Here is a 13,328-nt window from a genome sequence, read left to right as displayed (position 1 = left end):
AAAAACTTGTGTTGCCATATACTTCTCTCTTATGACTGCTTTTACTTCATCTCAAAGGTTTTGGACTCTTATGTTTTCATTTTCATTTGTTTCCATGTACTTTTAAAATTTTCTTCTTTAATTTCATGGTTAACACATTCATTCTTTAGTAAAATATTCTTTAACCTCCATGTATTTGTGGTTTTTCCAAATGTTTTCTTGTGGGTGTCTTCATGTTTGATAGTATTGTGTTCTGAAAATACGCATGGTATGATCTCAATCTTTTTGTCCTTGTTGAGGTCTGATTTGTAACCCAGTATATGATCTACTCTGGTGAATGCGCACTCAAGAAGAATGTGTATCCTGCTGCTAATGTAATGTTCTTGATATATCTATTGAGGCCATCTGATCCAGTGTGTCATTTAAAGGCATTGTTTCCTTGCTGATTTTCTGCTTAAATTATTTGTCCATTACTGTGAGGTGATAAAGTGTCCTACTATTATTGTATTATTATCAGTGAGTTTCTTTATGTTTGTTATTAAATGACATATATTTGGGTGCTTCCAAGTTGGGGGCATAAATATCTACAATTAGATTAGTTGTAATTAGATTTAATTCTTGTTGGACAGACCCCTTTATTATGATATAGTGCCTTTCTTCATCTTATTACAGTCTTTGGTTTAAACTCTAGTTTGTCTTCTATATGTATGTCTAATCCGGCTTTCTTTTGAGGTCCATTAGCATGATAAATGATTGTCCATCCCCTCACTTTCAATCTGGAGGTGTCTTTGGGTCTAAAATGAATCTCCTGTAGGCAGCATATAGATGGGTCTTATTTTTTTATCCATTCTTATGTCTTTTTTTTTTTTTTTTAAGTTTTTTTTTTTTTTCCAACGTTTATTTATTTTTGGGACAGAGAGAGACAGAGCATGAACGGGGGAGGGGCAGAGAGAGAGGGAGACACAGAATCGGAAACAGGCTCCAGGCTCTGAGCCATCAGCCCAGAGCCCGACGCGGGGCTCGAACTCACGGACCGCGAGATCGTGACCTGGCTGAAGTCGGACGCTTAACCGACTGCGCCACCCAGGCGCCCCCATTCTTATGTCTTTTGATTGGAGCATTTAGTCCATTTACATTCAGATTGACTCCTGATGAATTCAGTGTCATTGTAGTACATGTAAAGTCAGTGTTTCTGGATATTTTCTGTGTTCTTTCCTAGTCTTTGTTGCTTTTGGACTTTCCCACTCAAAGAGTCCCATTTAATATTTCTTACAGTGCTGGTTTAGTGCTCACAAACTCCTTCGGTTTTTGTTTGTCTGGAAAATTCTTTATCTCTCCTCTATTCTGAATGACAGCCTTGCTGGATAAAGTCTTTTTGGCTGCATATTTTTCCCATTCAGTATGCTGAATATGTCATGCCACTCCCTTCTGGCCTGCCAAGTTTCTATGAAGAGATCTGATGCTAACCTTATTTGTCTTCCCTTGTAGTTTAGGGATTGCTTTCCCTTTACTGCTTTCAGAATTCTTTCCTTATCTCTGTATTTTGTAAATTTTACTACGATATTTCTTGGTATTAGTCTCCTTTTATTGATTTTTATGGGAGTTGTCTGTGCCTCCTGGATTTGGAAGTCTGTTTCCTTCCCCAGATTAGGGAAATTTTCAGCTATAATTTCCTCAAATACACTTTCTCTTTTTTCCCCTCTCTTCTTCTTCTGGGACTCCTATGATATGAATGTTATCCAGTATTTTTCCTTCTTTCTTTTCATCTTCATTTATTTTCCATATTTTTATCTTCTATATAACTCTTTGATTCCTCTGTTTCTTGGCTATAGCATTTTTTTTTTTTATTTCGGCCAGACTAGTTTATAAGTCTTTTATCTCTGTCTTTTATGCTTTCCTCTGGCCCAGCTACTATCCTTATGATTGTTGTTTTAAATTCTAGTTTAGGCATATTACTTATATCTATTTTGATTAGATCCCTGGCCATGATCTTGTTCTTCTTGTTCTTTCTTTGGGAATGAATTCCTCCATCATGACATTTTGTCCAGGTCTCTGTCTTCTGTGTTTTAGGAAAGCCTGTTATGCTTCCTGTTCCTGAGAGTAATGGCTATGTTAAGAAGAGGTCATATACTGTCCAGGGCCTGGTGCTTCAGGAAGTTGTTCTGGTGTATGCTGTGTACACCGTGCTATTGTGTTTTGGCTATTCTTTCCTTCGGGTCAGTCCTCTGCAGAGTTTCTCCTTGCTTACAATGGGGAGTGTTTGGACCTTGTCCACTGTGTGTGTGGTGATTTTTAAGTAGGTGTGTTTTGGTCTGCTTGTTAAAAGAGGCTAGGTTCTATTTTGCCTAGAGCTAAAGCTTTGCAGCACTCCATGGTCAGTAGACTGGGTGTGTGCAGTGTGGGGGCAGAGGAAGGCAGTTATGCTAGTCTTCTGGGGGAGAGGCCTGCTGCTCTGAGTCTCAGGCATACTTGCCCAGGTTAAGAAAGCACCTACACAGCTCAGGGGACAAGGTTTGGTGTAAGCGGCTCAAGCCTCCACTATGGGCGCTGTCCTGCTCACTGAAATCCATCTGTGCTCATGGGCAGGGGTAAAAATGGTGTCAGCCAACTCTCTTGTCCCCAGAGAGGGAAGTTTATGCCCGCTGCTGTTTAGGAAGCCTTCACAGATGAGTGAACAATCTCCCCTTGTGTGTCCCAGGCATCCCTCAGATTCCTGCTTTCACTCTAGCCATCTGCCCACCCAGTGGTGCAGTGCTCCTGTGTTTTATCTCTGGTACATGAGCTGAGTTTCAAAACTCCAGATTTTAGTAACCTGGGATGGCACAGACCCATGCATCATCTGGGGGAGGGTCTTATCACCCTGTGGCTGGTGCCAGTTTGTCCCAAAAGGGCAGTCCCAACAACGTGCAGGGGCTTGGAATTCATTGTATAGCACAGAAAAAGTCAGCATCCAGGTTAGCTGCCCTCAGCAGGTGCCTCTGTTCTATGCTAATAAATGGAGCAGATCAATGGCACCCACCGGCTATTTTGTCCCCTGACAGGCAGTGCCACCTTTCCCAAGTGCACTCCAAGGAGGGGAACTATCCTCTCCCAGAGCGACCCAGGGGATCCTCAGACCACACTGCCTGCTCTTGGGCTTCTGCCCTCCTTCTACACAGGAGCCCCTGTACACCTGTCAGGCTCCACCCCAGTGATGGCCCAGATTTCTAAAACTTCAGAGTTTGAGCTCTGCTGCTTGTAAAAACTTGCAGTAATCAGCCCTTCTCATTTTCCCTGTCAATAGTTTCGGGGAAGTGTTTTTCTTATGCAATGCCCTGAACCCTGCTTGCACTCTTGCTCTCTCTCCCCTTTTTCCCCGATCAGGGCTCCCTCACCTCCACAGTACTGGCAATTCTTTTCTCCACCACATCAAGTCTCTACACCTACTACCTTCCATGATATGAACTCTTCTCTCCCTCTAGTTGTGCAGTTTGTTTTGTGATTCCTCAGATCAGTTTCCCGGGTGTTCAGATTGATTTGATATTTATCTAGCGTTCGAGGGACAAAGCAAGCACTGGGTCCCCCTACTATTCTGTCATCTTAATTCCTTGGCTCAGCTCTGTGACTTCCATTTGGTATTTTCTAATATTTTCTATCTCTTTGTTGAAATTCTCTGCCTTCATCCATTATTCTCCCAATATCAATGAACATCTTTATGACTATTACTTTGAATTCTTTATCAGGTAAATTATTTATCGCCATTAAGATTTTTTTCCCCCTAAAATGTTACCATATTCTTTTTTTGGAGCATATTCCCATTTCCTCATTTGCCTAATTCTCTGTTTGTTTCTATTAGGAAAAATAGTGACCTCTCCTAGTATTGAAGGAGTGGTCATAGGAAGACCGAGAGCATGTTTCAGTCAGCTGTTTGTGTAGTGCCCTATGTATGGGGGGGTAGGGGAGTGGGCGGGGGATAGCCTGCCACAAATTGTGCCTCCAATTTGTTTCAGTTCCATAAGGATCAAAATTGCAAGGCCCACTGGCCACCAGAGCCAGGCATTCAAGGGATGACCCCTGTGTGAAATGCATGTGTTTCTTGGCTTTAGCAGGGTCACAGGACAGCACCAGCCCAGGAAGAGCCAACCCATCCAATTTGGTAGGGTGGGACTGTGGGGGTGTAGAAGAGCAGGGCGAGCAGCACTGGCAAGGTAGAGGTAGTACAAAAATGGTTCTGCCTAGTACCTGTCTTCAAAGAGAGATCCAACTGACCCCTGTCCTTCTAACAGACACTTTAAAATTAGGCAATAAATCTCTTTCACATATGGTCTAGGAGCTTCTTTTTCAACTTGCTCCTTTTGCACTGGGTTCTAGGACAAGTGAGTCACTGTTCATATGCCCTTTAAGAGTAGAGTCATACTTTCCTACAGTTTTCTGGGTATCCTGGACATAAGACCTGTTGGTTTCCAAAGCCAGATGTTTTGCGGACTCATCTCCCCAGTGCAGGTCCTAAGGGTTGGGGTGTCTGATATAGGACTCACTCCTCACTCCTCAGGGATGTTCTTCATATTTGTGAGATCCCTTTCACCTGTGGATCACAGCACCAGGGGTGGCTCCATGTCTCTGCCTCACCTACCTATCTCAATGCGGCCTTTTTGTCCTTTGTTGTGAAGGAGGTGTTCAGCTAGTTTTAGTGTCTTTTTTGGAGAAAATTGTTCTATGTGTAGTTGTAGATTTGTTGTGCCGTGGGAAAAGGGGAGTTCCAGGTCTTCCTATGCCACCATCTTGAAACACCAATGTCCACTGCTTTCTAAGACTTGCAGGTAGGAACCACAGTACAAAGGTATATTCAGGATTTCCACTCTTTTTCTTACATGAAAGCATAGTTTCAGAGCAAATTTTGAAAAGGCAAAATTTGCCTCTGACATTCTTCCACTTTCTCATGGTAACATCCATACTCCTAGAGTGCTTCTTTCCTGGGTCTGTGTGCTGACCTAGTAAGTACCTACAACACTCCAACCATGTACTTCATGCTCTAAAACTGTCCCCTACAGACTCCTTGTGAATTCCCTTTGCTAACTCTTAAGTTCAAGTGTACCCAGCTTTCTATTCTCAGAACTTTCCTCTTATCACTCAACACACTCTCCCTGGGCTGCTTTATAATCTTAATCATCCTCTCAATCCCTCTCTATCTATTCCCACTTCCCCCAGCCTAGATCTTTCCTCTGGGCTATAGACCTATATATTCAACTACCTACTAGATACCTGGATGTCCCACAGTCATATCCAACTTCTAATTCATCCCCTTGCCTCTGTTCTCCACAAACCTGTTCCTCACCCTCAGCTTGTATCCCTTTCTCCCCGGATAGAACCATCATGTACTGAGATACTCAAGCCAGAAACTGGAAGCCATCAAGGCTTCCCAAAGTACCGTCACAATCTATTCATTACTAAATCCCATGGATTCCATCTTCTCAAAATCTCTTAAAACTACACTCGCCTTTTTATTCTCTTTCCCTCCATTTTAGCACATGCTCCCATCATTTTATTCATGGATTAAAGCAAGTTCTCAAGCTTTTTCCACACCCATCAACACATAATTTATTCTCCACAGATATGAGGAACAATGTGAAGACAAGAAAATCAGATCCTGTTACCTTTTCCACCCTTAAAGTTCATCATTGTACTATCAGGGCCTTCAGAGTGAAGACCAAAATCATTCAGAAGGCTCAGAAGTGAGCTGCTCTCTCACTTCTCTCCCTATCCTATGCATGTTCTAGCTATGCCATCTACTTACAAATCTCTAAACAACCCACTCTGCCCACAGGGTTTTTTTCACAAGATGCTTTCTCTACTTAGAATGCATCCTAATCCTTATAGCTAATGTTTATTAAGAATTAAAGATATTTCAAAAGTATGCCTCCTGTATTAAAGAGCATAGTGAGTGAATGTCAATCACAGCACAAAAATGATACTGCATAAGAAACTTCTGTAAAGTTATGCTTTCCTCATTAGGAATCATTACCATTCACTCTAACCACGCCTACCACAAACATATTCTAACGATTATCACTGATGATTCCATAGTCATAACTCTATATTATCTACATTACTGTATCTGAATGATGGCTACTATTGCTTAAAAAAAGAAACTTGACACTTTCTTCAAACGCTTAAAACAATAGAATCTTCTAAAGAAAACATTTTCAATGAAAGACTTTTTTAATAGATCAAAGAATTCAACAGCAACTATAAAAAAAATCCTAGAAGTATAAAGTAGTAATGCAAACAACAACAAAAAAATTGCTTCTTAAATGTTGAGCTATATCTATAGTACCAATAAATCTGTCATTTTGAAATGAAACAGATCAAACTTCTTTAATCCTACTGGTGACATAGGAAAATATTCTAGAAATTGTTATATTTAATATATTTAATACTGGAGACCACTCAAAATATAAACAACTATTACACCACTCCCAAATTATGACACACAGCAAAAGAAAGCTTATTTACCACTGAACACTACATAATGCAGCTGGCTAGAACACTACCATACCTCCAATTTGTTTTTCTCAACAGCAGATTGTAGAGAAGGAGAGGACACCAAAGGCTGAAGAGGAGCATCAGAGGAGGAAATCTGTGGAATGCAGATGAAAAGTCAGAAGAGCAAAATGAAAAGAAGGTAATAGAACTGACAGGCACAGGAAAAAACAAAACCCACCTATTACTGAGATATAAAAGCACTCAGAAGTATGTTAACCGAGAGAAATAATGCATCAAGAAGAGAATATTTTTGCTTTTTTTAAAATTCCCATGTGAAGTTTCTAAAAATGTAAGTATTTATTACAGAATAATGTGTGATTTAAAACAGTTCGCTATGATACAAAATTTAATATGTACTCAGGTATGATCATACCATAAGTATCTGAAAAATAATTAAGCTTCTCAGATAGTAAACTTTTACTCAACATTACTTTTGAAATACTAATGCTCTGAGGATGAAGACACATTGTTTCACGTAGCAGAAAAACACAAATGAACTTCTGCTTTTACTTGTAATAACTATTTTAAGAATGGAAAATAAAACAGTGCTGAAATAGTAAGTTAATTAGTTTTAATCAGCTGTTTAAGAAAAGAAAAAAGTCTGAGATAAAAGAGTGGGTTAATGCAATATAACAGCTAAGCAGCAGCAGGACTTATCATAAAGCAATTTATACACTTCCTTCTTTAAGATCAGTATGTACAAACACCATTTCCAGTGCTGTATTTGCTGAATTACCCTAAAGCATTATGAGACAGTTATATATGCAGCAGAGGCGATTTATATATGAAAATGCATTTCATCTGAAAACCTTTTCACACATCTTCCTACCCAATTTCTACATGCATAGTTGATCACTTTAATGGAAGCATTATCTTCCTGCTCTCTTTACTGCCAAAATGTAACTGAAATATGTTTACCAAATGCATAGTAGATCTCTGGAGCCATAAAACTGACATCTGTATATATTGCCCTATCATATCAACAGTGCCTCTAAGGAACTGTTTAAAATAAAAGGTGCTATTACAGAAAGGTTATTACATAATGTCAAAATAACATTGGGAGATAAGTCCTCATTCAATTTGCTTGTTATTAAGTTAGTTACGGTTGTAATTCTTGAATCACAACCCAAGACCATAAACTTTAGGGTTTTTTTTTCCCTGAACACTGCTTGTTGGCTCTGTTGTAATTGTGCAAACTAACCATTTAGTAACTACTAATGGAAATTACACACAGAAGAAAAGATTTTAAAAGATAAAAGGCACCTTAAACCCTGGCTTCAAAGCTACTTTATCCCTATTGGACATTTACTTGCTAGATATCTTTAATTGCCACTCTTTGTAGAAAATAACAGATAAAAAAGCACACAAATGCACTTAAGATGATAGCCTGTACCATAGAGACCTCTTTGCCCCCAAACTCCTGTAATAGCTAAATACAAAAATATAAAAGAGAAATAGGTATATATTTAGCATGTCAAGGGTTACTAATTCAAGGTAATTCGTTATAAAAGTGTTTGTTCTCCTTCTGACTGATTTGGCCACTTTTAAAACTCAGAAGTATGGGGCGCCTGGGTGGCGCAATCAGTTAAGCGTCCGACTTCAACCAGGTCACGATCTCGCGGTCCGGGAGTTCGAGCCCCGCGTCAGGCTCTGGGCTGATGGCTGATGGCTCAGAGCCTGGAGCCTGTTTCTGATTCTGTGTCTCCCTCTCTCTCTCTGCCCCTCCCCCGTTCATGCTCTGTCTCTGTCCCAAAAATAAATAAACGTTGAAAAAAAAAATTAAAAAAAAAAAACAAACTCAGAAGTAGGAATATAAAACTATTTAATAAGTAACAGTAATTAGGGGCACTTGGGTGGCTCAGTCGGCTAAGTGCCCGACTTCTGCTTAGGTCACAATTTCACAGTTCCTGAACTTGAGCCCTGCATTGGGCTCTCTGCTGACAGCTTGGAGCCTGGAGCCTGCTTCAGATTCTGTGTCTCCTTCTCTCTCTGCCCCTACCCCGCTTGCACTCTCTCTCTCTCTCTCAATCTCTCTCTCAAAAATAAAACATTAAAATAAATAGCAGTAACTTAAGAAAGCATTTTAATGCTCCCTCCTAAAAAAGCTTTAATACTATGTTTCAGCTAGAAAGACACAGAGAGAGTTTTTCAGTAGGAAAGACACTTGAAAAATCAATGGACAAATTAACAGGTAAACAAATAAACTGTGGTATACCCATAAAATGAATTATTATTTGCCAATAAAAAAAGAATGGTCTAATAGTACTCACAAAAACAGGGATGAATTTCAGAAATATACCAAAAGAAAGACATCACACACCAAAGAGTACATACATATGATACCATTCATATGAAACTCCAGCAAAGACAAATATAATGTAAAGTGAAAAAAAGTAGATCAATGGTTACCTGGGCCAGGGGTGGGAAATAAGAGGCAGTAAGGAACCTTTTAGAAAGGAAAGATTACATATGCCCTCTATGGTGGTTACAGAAAGGTATATATATTTCAAAAGTCAATGAACTCTATCTTAAATTATCTGTCTTTTACTACACATAAATTTTATCTTCAATAAAGTTCACTTTTTAAAAAATTTTTTAATGAAATTTATTGTCAAATTGGTTTCCATACAACACCCAGTGCTCATCCCAACAGGTGCCCTCCTCAATGCCCAATCACCCATCTTCCCCTCCCTCGGGCCCCCCCCCCCATCAATCCTCAGTTTATTCTCAGTTTTTAAGGGTCTCTTATGGTTTGGCTCTCTCTCTCTCTTTTTTTTTTTTTTTTTTTCTTTTCTTTTCTCTTCAATGAGCAGGGTTAAAATACATTATATGAGCAAGGAATGGGGAAACAGAGGTCAAATATTGACAATCAGAAGCAAGAGACACCAAAGAACATAGAGATAGATGAGGGAGAACAAAAAAAAGGGGGGGAGTGGCGGGGGGGGAAATACAGAGGCAAAGAAAACTAGATATTCTCGAGTGTTCTAAGTCTCTTAAAACTACTTCTTGCCATCATCACTAAGCACCCTAATAGGAAAGTAGCATCATCTGTCACCTAGATTAGTCCTAACTGGCCTCCTTGTCCCAAGTCTTACTCTTCTCCAAACTATGACATTCTCAAATGCAAATCGGATCACTCAATATCCTTAATTAGAAGCTTTATATAGTTCCTACACATTACATTATATAAATATTTCTGAATGTTAAAGGAAACCAAAAAAAGAGAAAGGGAGCATCTCAGAGGATGAACCAAAAAGAGGCTCGATCTCAGCAGTTATTGTTGTCCTTTGTAAGTTTGCTGCTTGCTAACATACTATTCTGAAATCTCATATTAAGTTATCTACATTTACTGTCAAATTCAGAATTTATTTTTTAACTACACATTAGCACCATTTCACTGGATTGTGGTATTTTTATAGAGAGAATGAACAAGACTTGGACCTTAAAAAATTTCGCTGGAAATTGGCAGTGTCAGTAAATTCAGTTGTTATGACTGAATGTCCCTCTATTCCTTACCCTTCTCCTGTTCAATCCCTCCATCCATGAGAGAATACACAGTGGGAACCTAGTAAAAATATCCTTCAGGAATAAATGATTTAGAGTCTTTCTTTTAATTATTCTTAAGCCCAGAGGTTCTTTCTAGGACACCACCAAAGTAAGTTGTATGTGAAGAAACTCCTAAAGCAATACAACTGCATAAACTCACCTCCTACAAAAGAAAAACTGATCAGGCAAAACAGGTTTCCAACTCCCACCTGTCAGAATAAGGTGAGCAAATACATTTGGAAAGGTATGAAGTATTATAAAAATGCCAATATGATATTTGAAGGCCATAAGGCAAAATGTTTATCTTTTCAAGAAAAGATCACATTATTTTCTTGATCCATTTTTTTACACTTACCACCTCTTTCAACAAAATAAAATAAAATCCAGTGTTCCAAAATACTGAAAAGCATAAGACCACTGGGAAATGCCCTATGGCTTAATCACTAGCAATACACTGTTTCAAACTCACGTTGGAAACTCTTGGATATATTTTCCAAGTGGAGATTTTATCATAACAATTCTCAAATGGCTATCTCATGAGCTCTCAATATACTGCAAAGCTCAGGTGTTTCAGGAGTCCAGAAATCATCTTAAAATTATGATTCCCAATGTCCATATAATTGACACAAAACCTGAAAATACACTTATTGAACCAATAAATAAATCATACAAAAGACAACATCAATTAAACTCATCAATAGGCCACTTAAGAGATTTTGATAAAACTTAACTAAGTAATGATAGCCACCAAATATGTAGAAGCAGCCTAAATTTTAATATACTAACTTGAAAATCTTTGCATAATATACTAACTTGAAAATTTTAATATACTAACTTGAAATACACTAACTTGAAATGTCGATTTTGGAAAACTTTCAAAATACAAGTCCTTTAATTGCCACATCAAGTCACTGGCAGACCATAATTAAAGGGCGGACTAAAGCATGGAGGGATTAATCAAAGAACTCTAAGTCAAAATTGTGCCAGTGATCTAAAGTCTTATAGTTAAGTTTTCGCATTCAAATTTCTTAATTATCTACCTGCTTCAAGTCATTTGTCACTTCCAACCTCCTATCACCTTCCTCCAATATAATCGTTACAATAGGTTATATTTATTAAGCATCCTAAATATGTGTGCCAGGTATCCTTTTAAAAATGCAGCATGCCTTATCTTATTTAACTCTTACAGTACTATGAAATACAGAGACCATGATCGTTTCTATTCCACAGATGAGGAAACTAAAATTATAATGAAAAGAATTAACAAAGAAAGCCAACTTGAAACTGCTATTTTATACTAATACTAATTCACTACCTTATTATTCACCTAAGTTTCTCATCCCTAATAGAAAACATCTAAAATTCATTGCAACTCACAGCCTTGAAATTACTCATGTATCTTAAATAACTATATAATCATCAATTACAAACAGAGCTTAAAAAATTACTAGTGCTAACTCACTTTTATAGTAATAGAGAAACATTACTTCTATAATAATTTCTAAGTTGAAATAATGAATTTAATTTTACTTCTGTTGTATTAACTATTAGTCTTTATATACATACACATACATAACAAAACAAGTGAACTTTTGTTTTTAAACTCTTATATAATATTCAATTATATGGCAATTGATTACAAAAGTAACTTCATGTGAAATTCAGACAGGAGAATTAAAATCTTTGTGTGCTACAAATTCAAAATCAAATTGAGTTCAAGAGATTGCTTCTGAGAGATAAGAAGTGGTAAAGGAGGCGAGCAATATGTAAGATAAACTGAAACGACAACAAGCAAGTGCTCATCTTAAAGTCACCAACTCCCAAAGATTAACTATTCTCCAAGACAAAACCAAGGAAGTCAAGCAGTCAGTATTAAATAGCTACAGTTATCTACACATTTTACTGCTCTACTAGACTTTCTTTTTGTTTCTGATCATTATGATGGCAAATAAATAATGTGAATATAAAAATATATGTGGGGGAGTGAGAGGGAGGGTGGAAAAGGGAGGGGAAGAGAGTGAGGGAGAGAGAAAAGCGGATGAAAAAGAGCAATTAATATGGCAGAGTTCAGCCCCATCTACTCAAGACCTGCTAGATCTTCTAGCAACCCAATCACTGTGCTTCCAGTTGTGATTCACTACTGGTTAGGGAGGAGAAGGGGAGAGGAAGAAAGAACAGATTTCTTTACTCAAAGTTTTTCAAATTCTCCTATCACTCAATCAATTAAGTAACAAGCATGGAGGTCAGATTCATTGTGTACCACTGTGGTAAGAATTCTAGGATGGCCACCCCAACTCCTACCCCCTGGTATACATACCTTATATAATGCCCTTCTCTTAAGTATGGGCAGGACTGTGATTATGATGGACTCTTTTGACTAGAATGTTACATAACAAAGGTTAGAAATTTGCAGAGGTAATTAAGATCCCAATAGTTAATGATGGATTAATCAAAGGGGAGACTATTCTGGGTGTGCCTAGCCTGATCAGGTGAGCCACTAAAAGGGGGCAGGGCCCTTCCTAAAATAGGAGAATTGAAGTGTGAGAGAAATTCTTCAATGGTCTTGAAGAAATAAGCTGCTATGCATAATATGGGGTTAACTGTTAAGAATCAGAGGATGGCCCCCAGGAACAGAGAGTGGTCCCCATCTGACAGCAAGAACATAGGACCTTAGTCATACAACCACAAAGAAATGAATTCTGACAACAATCGTGGGCTTGGAAGACAATGAGCCTCAAACAAGACCACAACCCTGGCCAACTCTTTAATTTCAGCTTGGTGACATCCTGAGCTGAGAATTGAGCTAACCCATGCCCAGACTCTAAGCTAACAGAAAACTGTATGAAAACAAATCTGTACTGTTTGAAGTCACTAAATTTCCAGAAATCTGTTAAGTAACAAGAGAAAATTAATACAATAACCATGTCTTACTCAAAAACAGAAGTCTGGCACTCAAATCTTCCATACAATCACTATTTGCCTTTCAAGAGTTATTTCCTCATACATTTATTTTCTCGTCATCTACCCATGCTGTATAGTCCCCTTTTACACTCACTAGACAAGACAGTTTCATGGACTACTCACCAAACCCAAATACCAAATAATATACCTGAACTCACTTTCCTCCTTATCTTACTTTGGCACAGATGAGATAAAATGTCCCTTCAACCTGAGATATCCTTTCTGCATTAACACTCAGCCCATTTTCTCTTTGCTGAAATCCTACTTTTCTGTGCAGGATAATTTCTTTTTTTTTTTTTTTTTTTAATTTTTTTTTTTCT

The 13,328-nt window shown here is 38.2% G+C and overlaps 1 protein-coding gene across 2 annotated transcripts in view; it reads right to left on the bottom strand.

Moving 5' to 3' along the window:
• SMAP1 (small ArfGAP 1) overlaps positions 1-13,328 on the bottom strand; it is a 204,069-nt gene that overhangs the window by 105,893 nt on the left and 84,848 nt on the right. Inside the window, exon 5 of one of the 2 annotated variants that reach the window (XM_040473891.1) lies at positions 6,515-6,595. The exons of the other annotated variant lie outside the window; for it this stretch is intronic. Within the exon in view, the coding sequence (XP_040329825.1) occupies positions 6,515-6,595 (81 nt within the window). The remainder of the gene's footprint in view (positions 1-6,514; positions 6,596-13,328) is intronic. 2 annotated transcript variants of the gene reach the window in all.

Source organism: Herpailurus yagouaroundi, unplaced genomic scaffold, assembly GCF_014898765.1.
Source record: "Herpailurus yagouaroundi ecotype Mexico unplaced genomic scaffold, PumYag 139, whole genome shotgun sequence".
In the NCBI taxonomy this organism is placed as follows: Eukaryota; Metazoa; Chordata; class Mammalia; order Carnivora; family Felidae; genus Herpailurus; species Herpailurus yagouaroundi.
The sequence above is the reverse complement of the archived record's forward strand: the minus strand, read 5'-3'. Positions and strand labels throughout refer to the sequence as shown.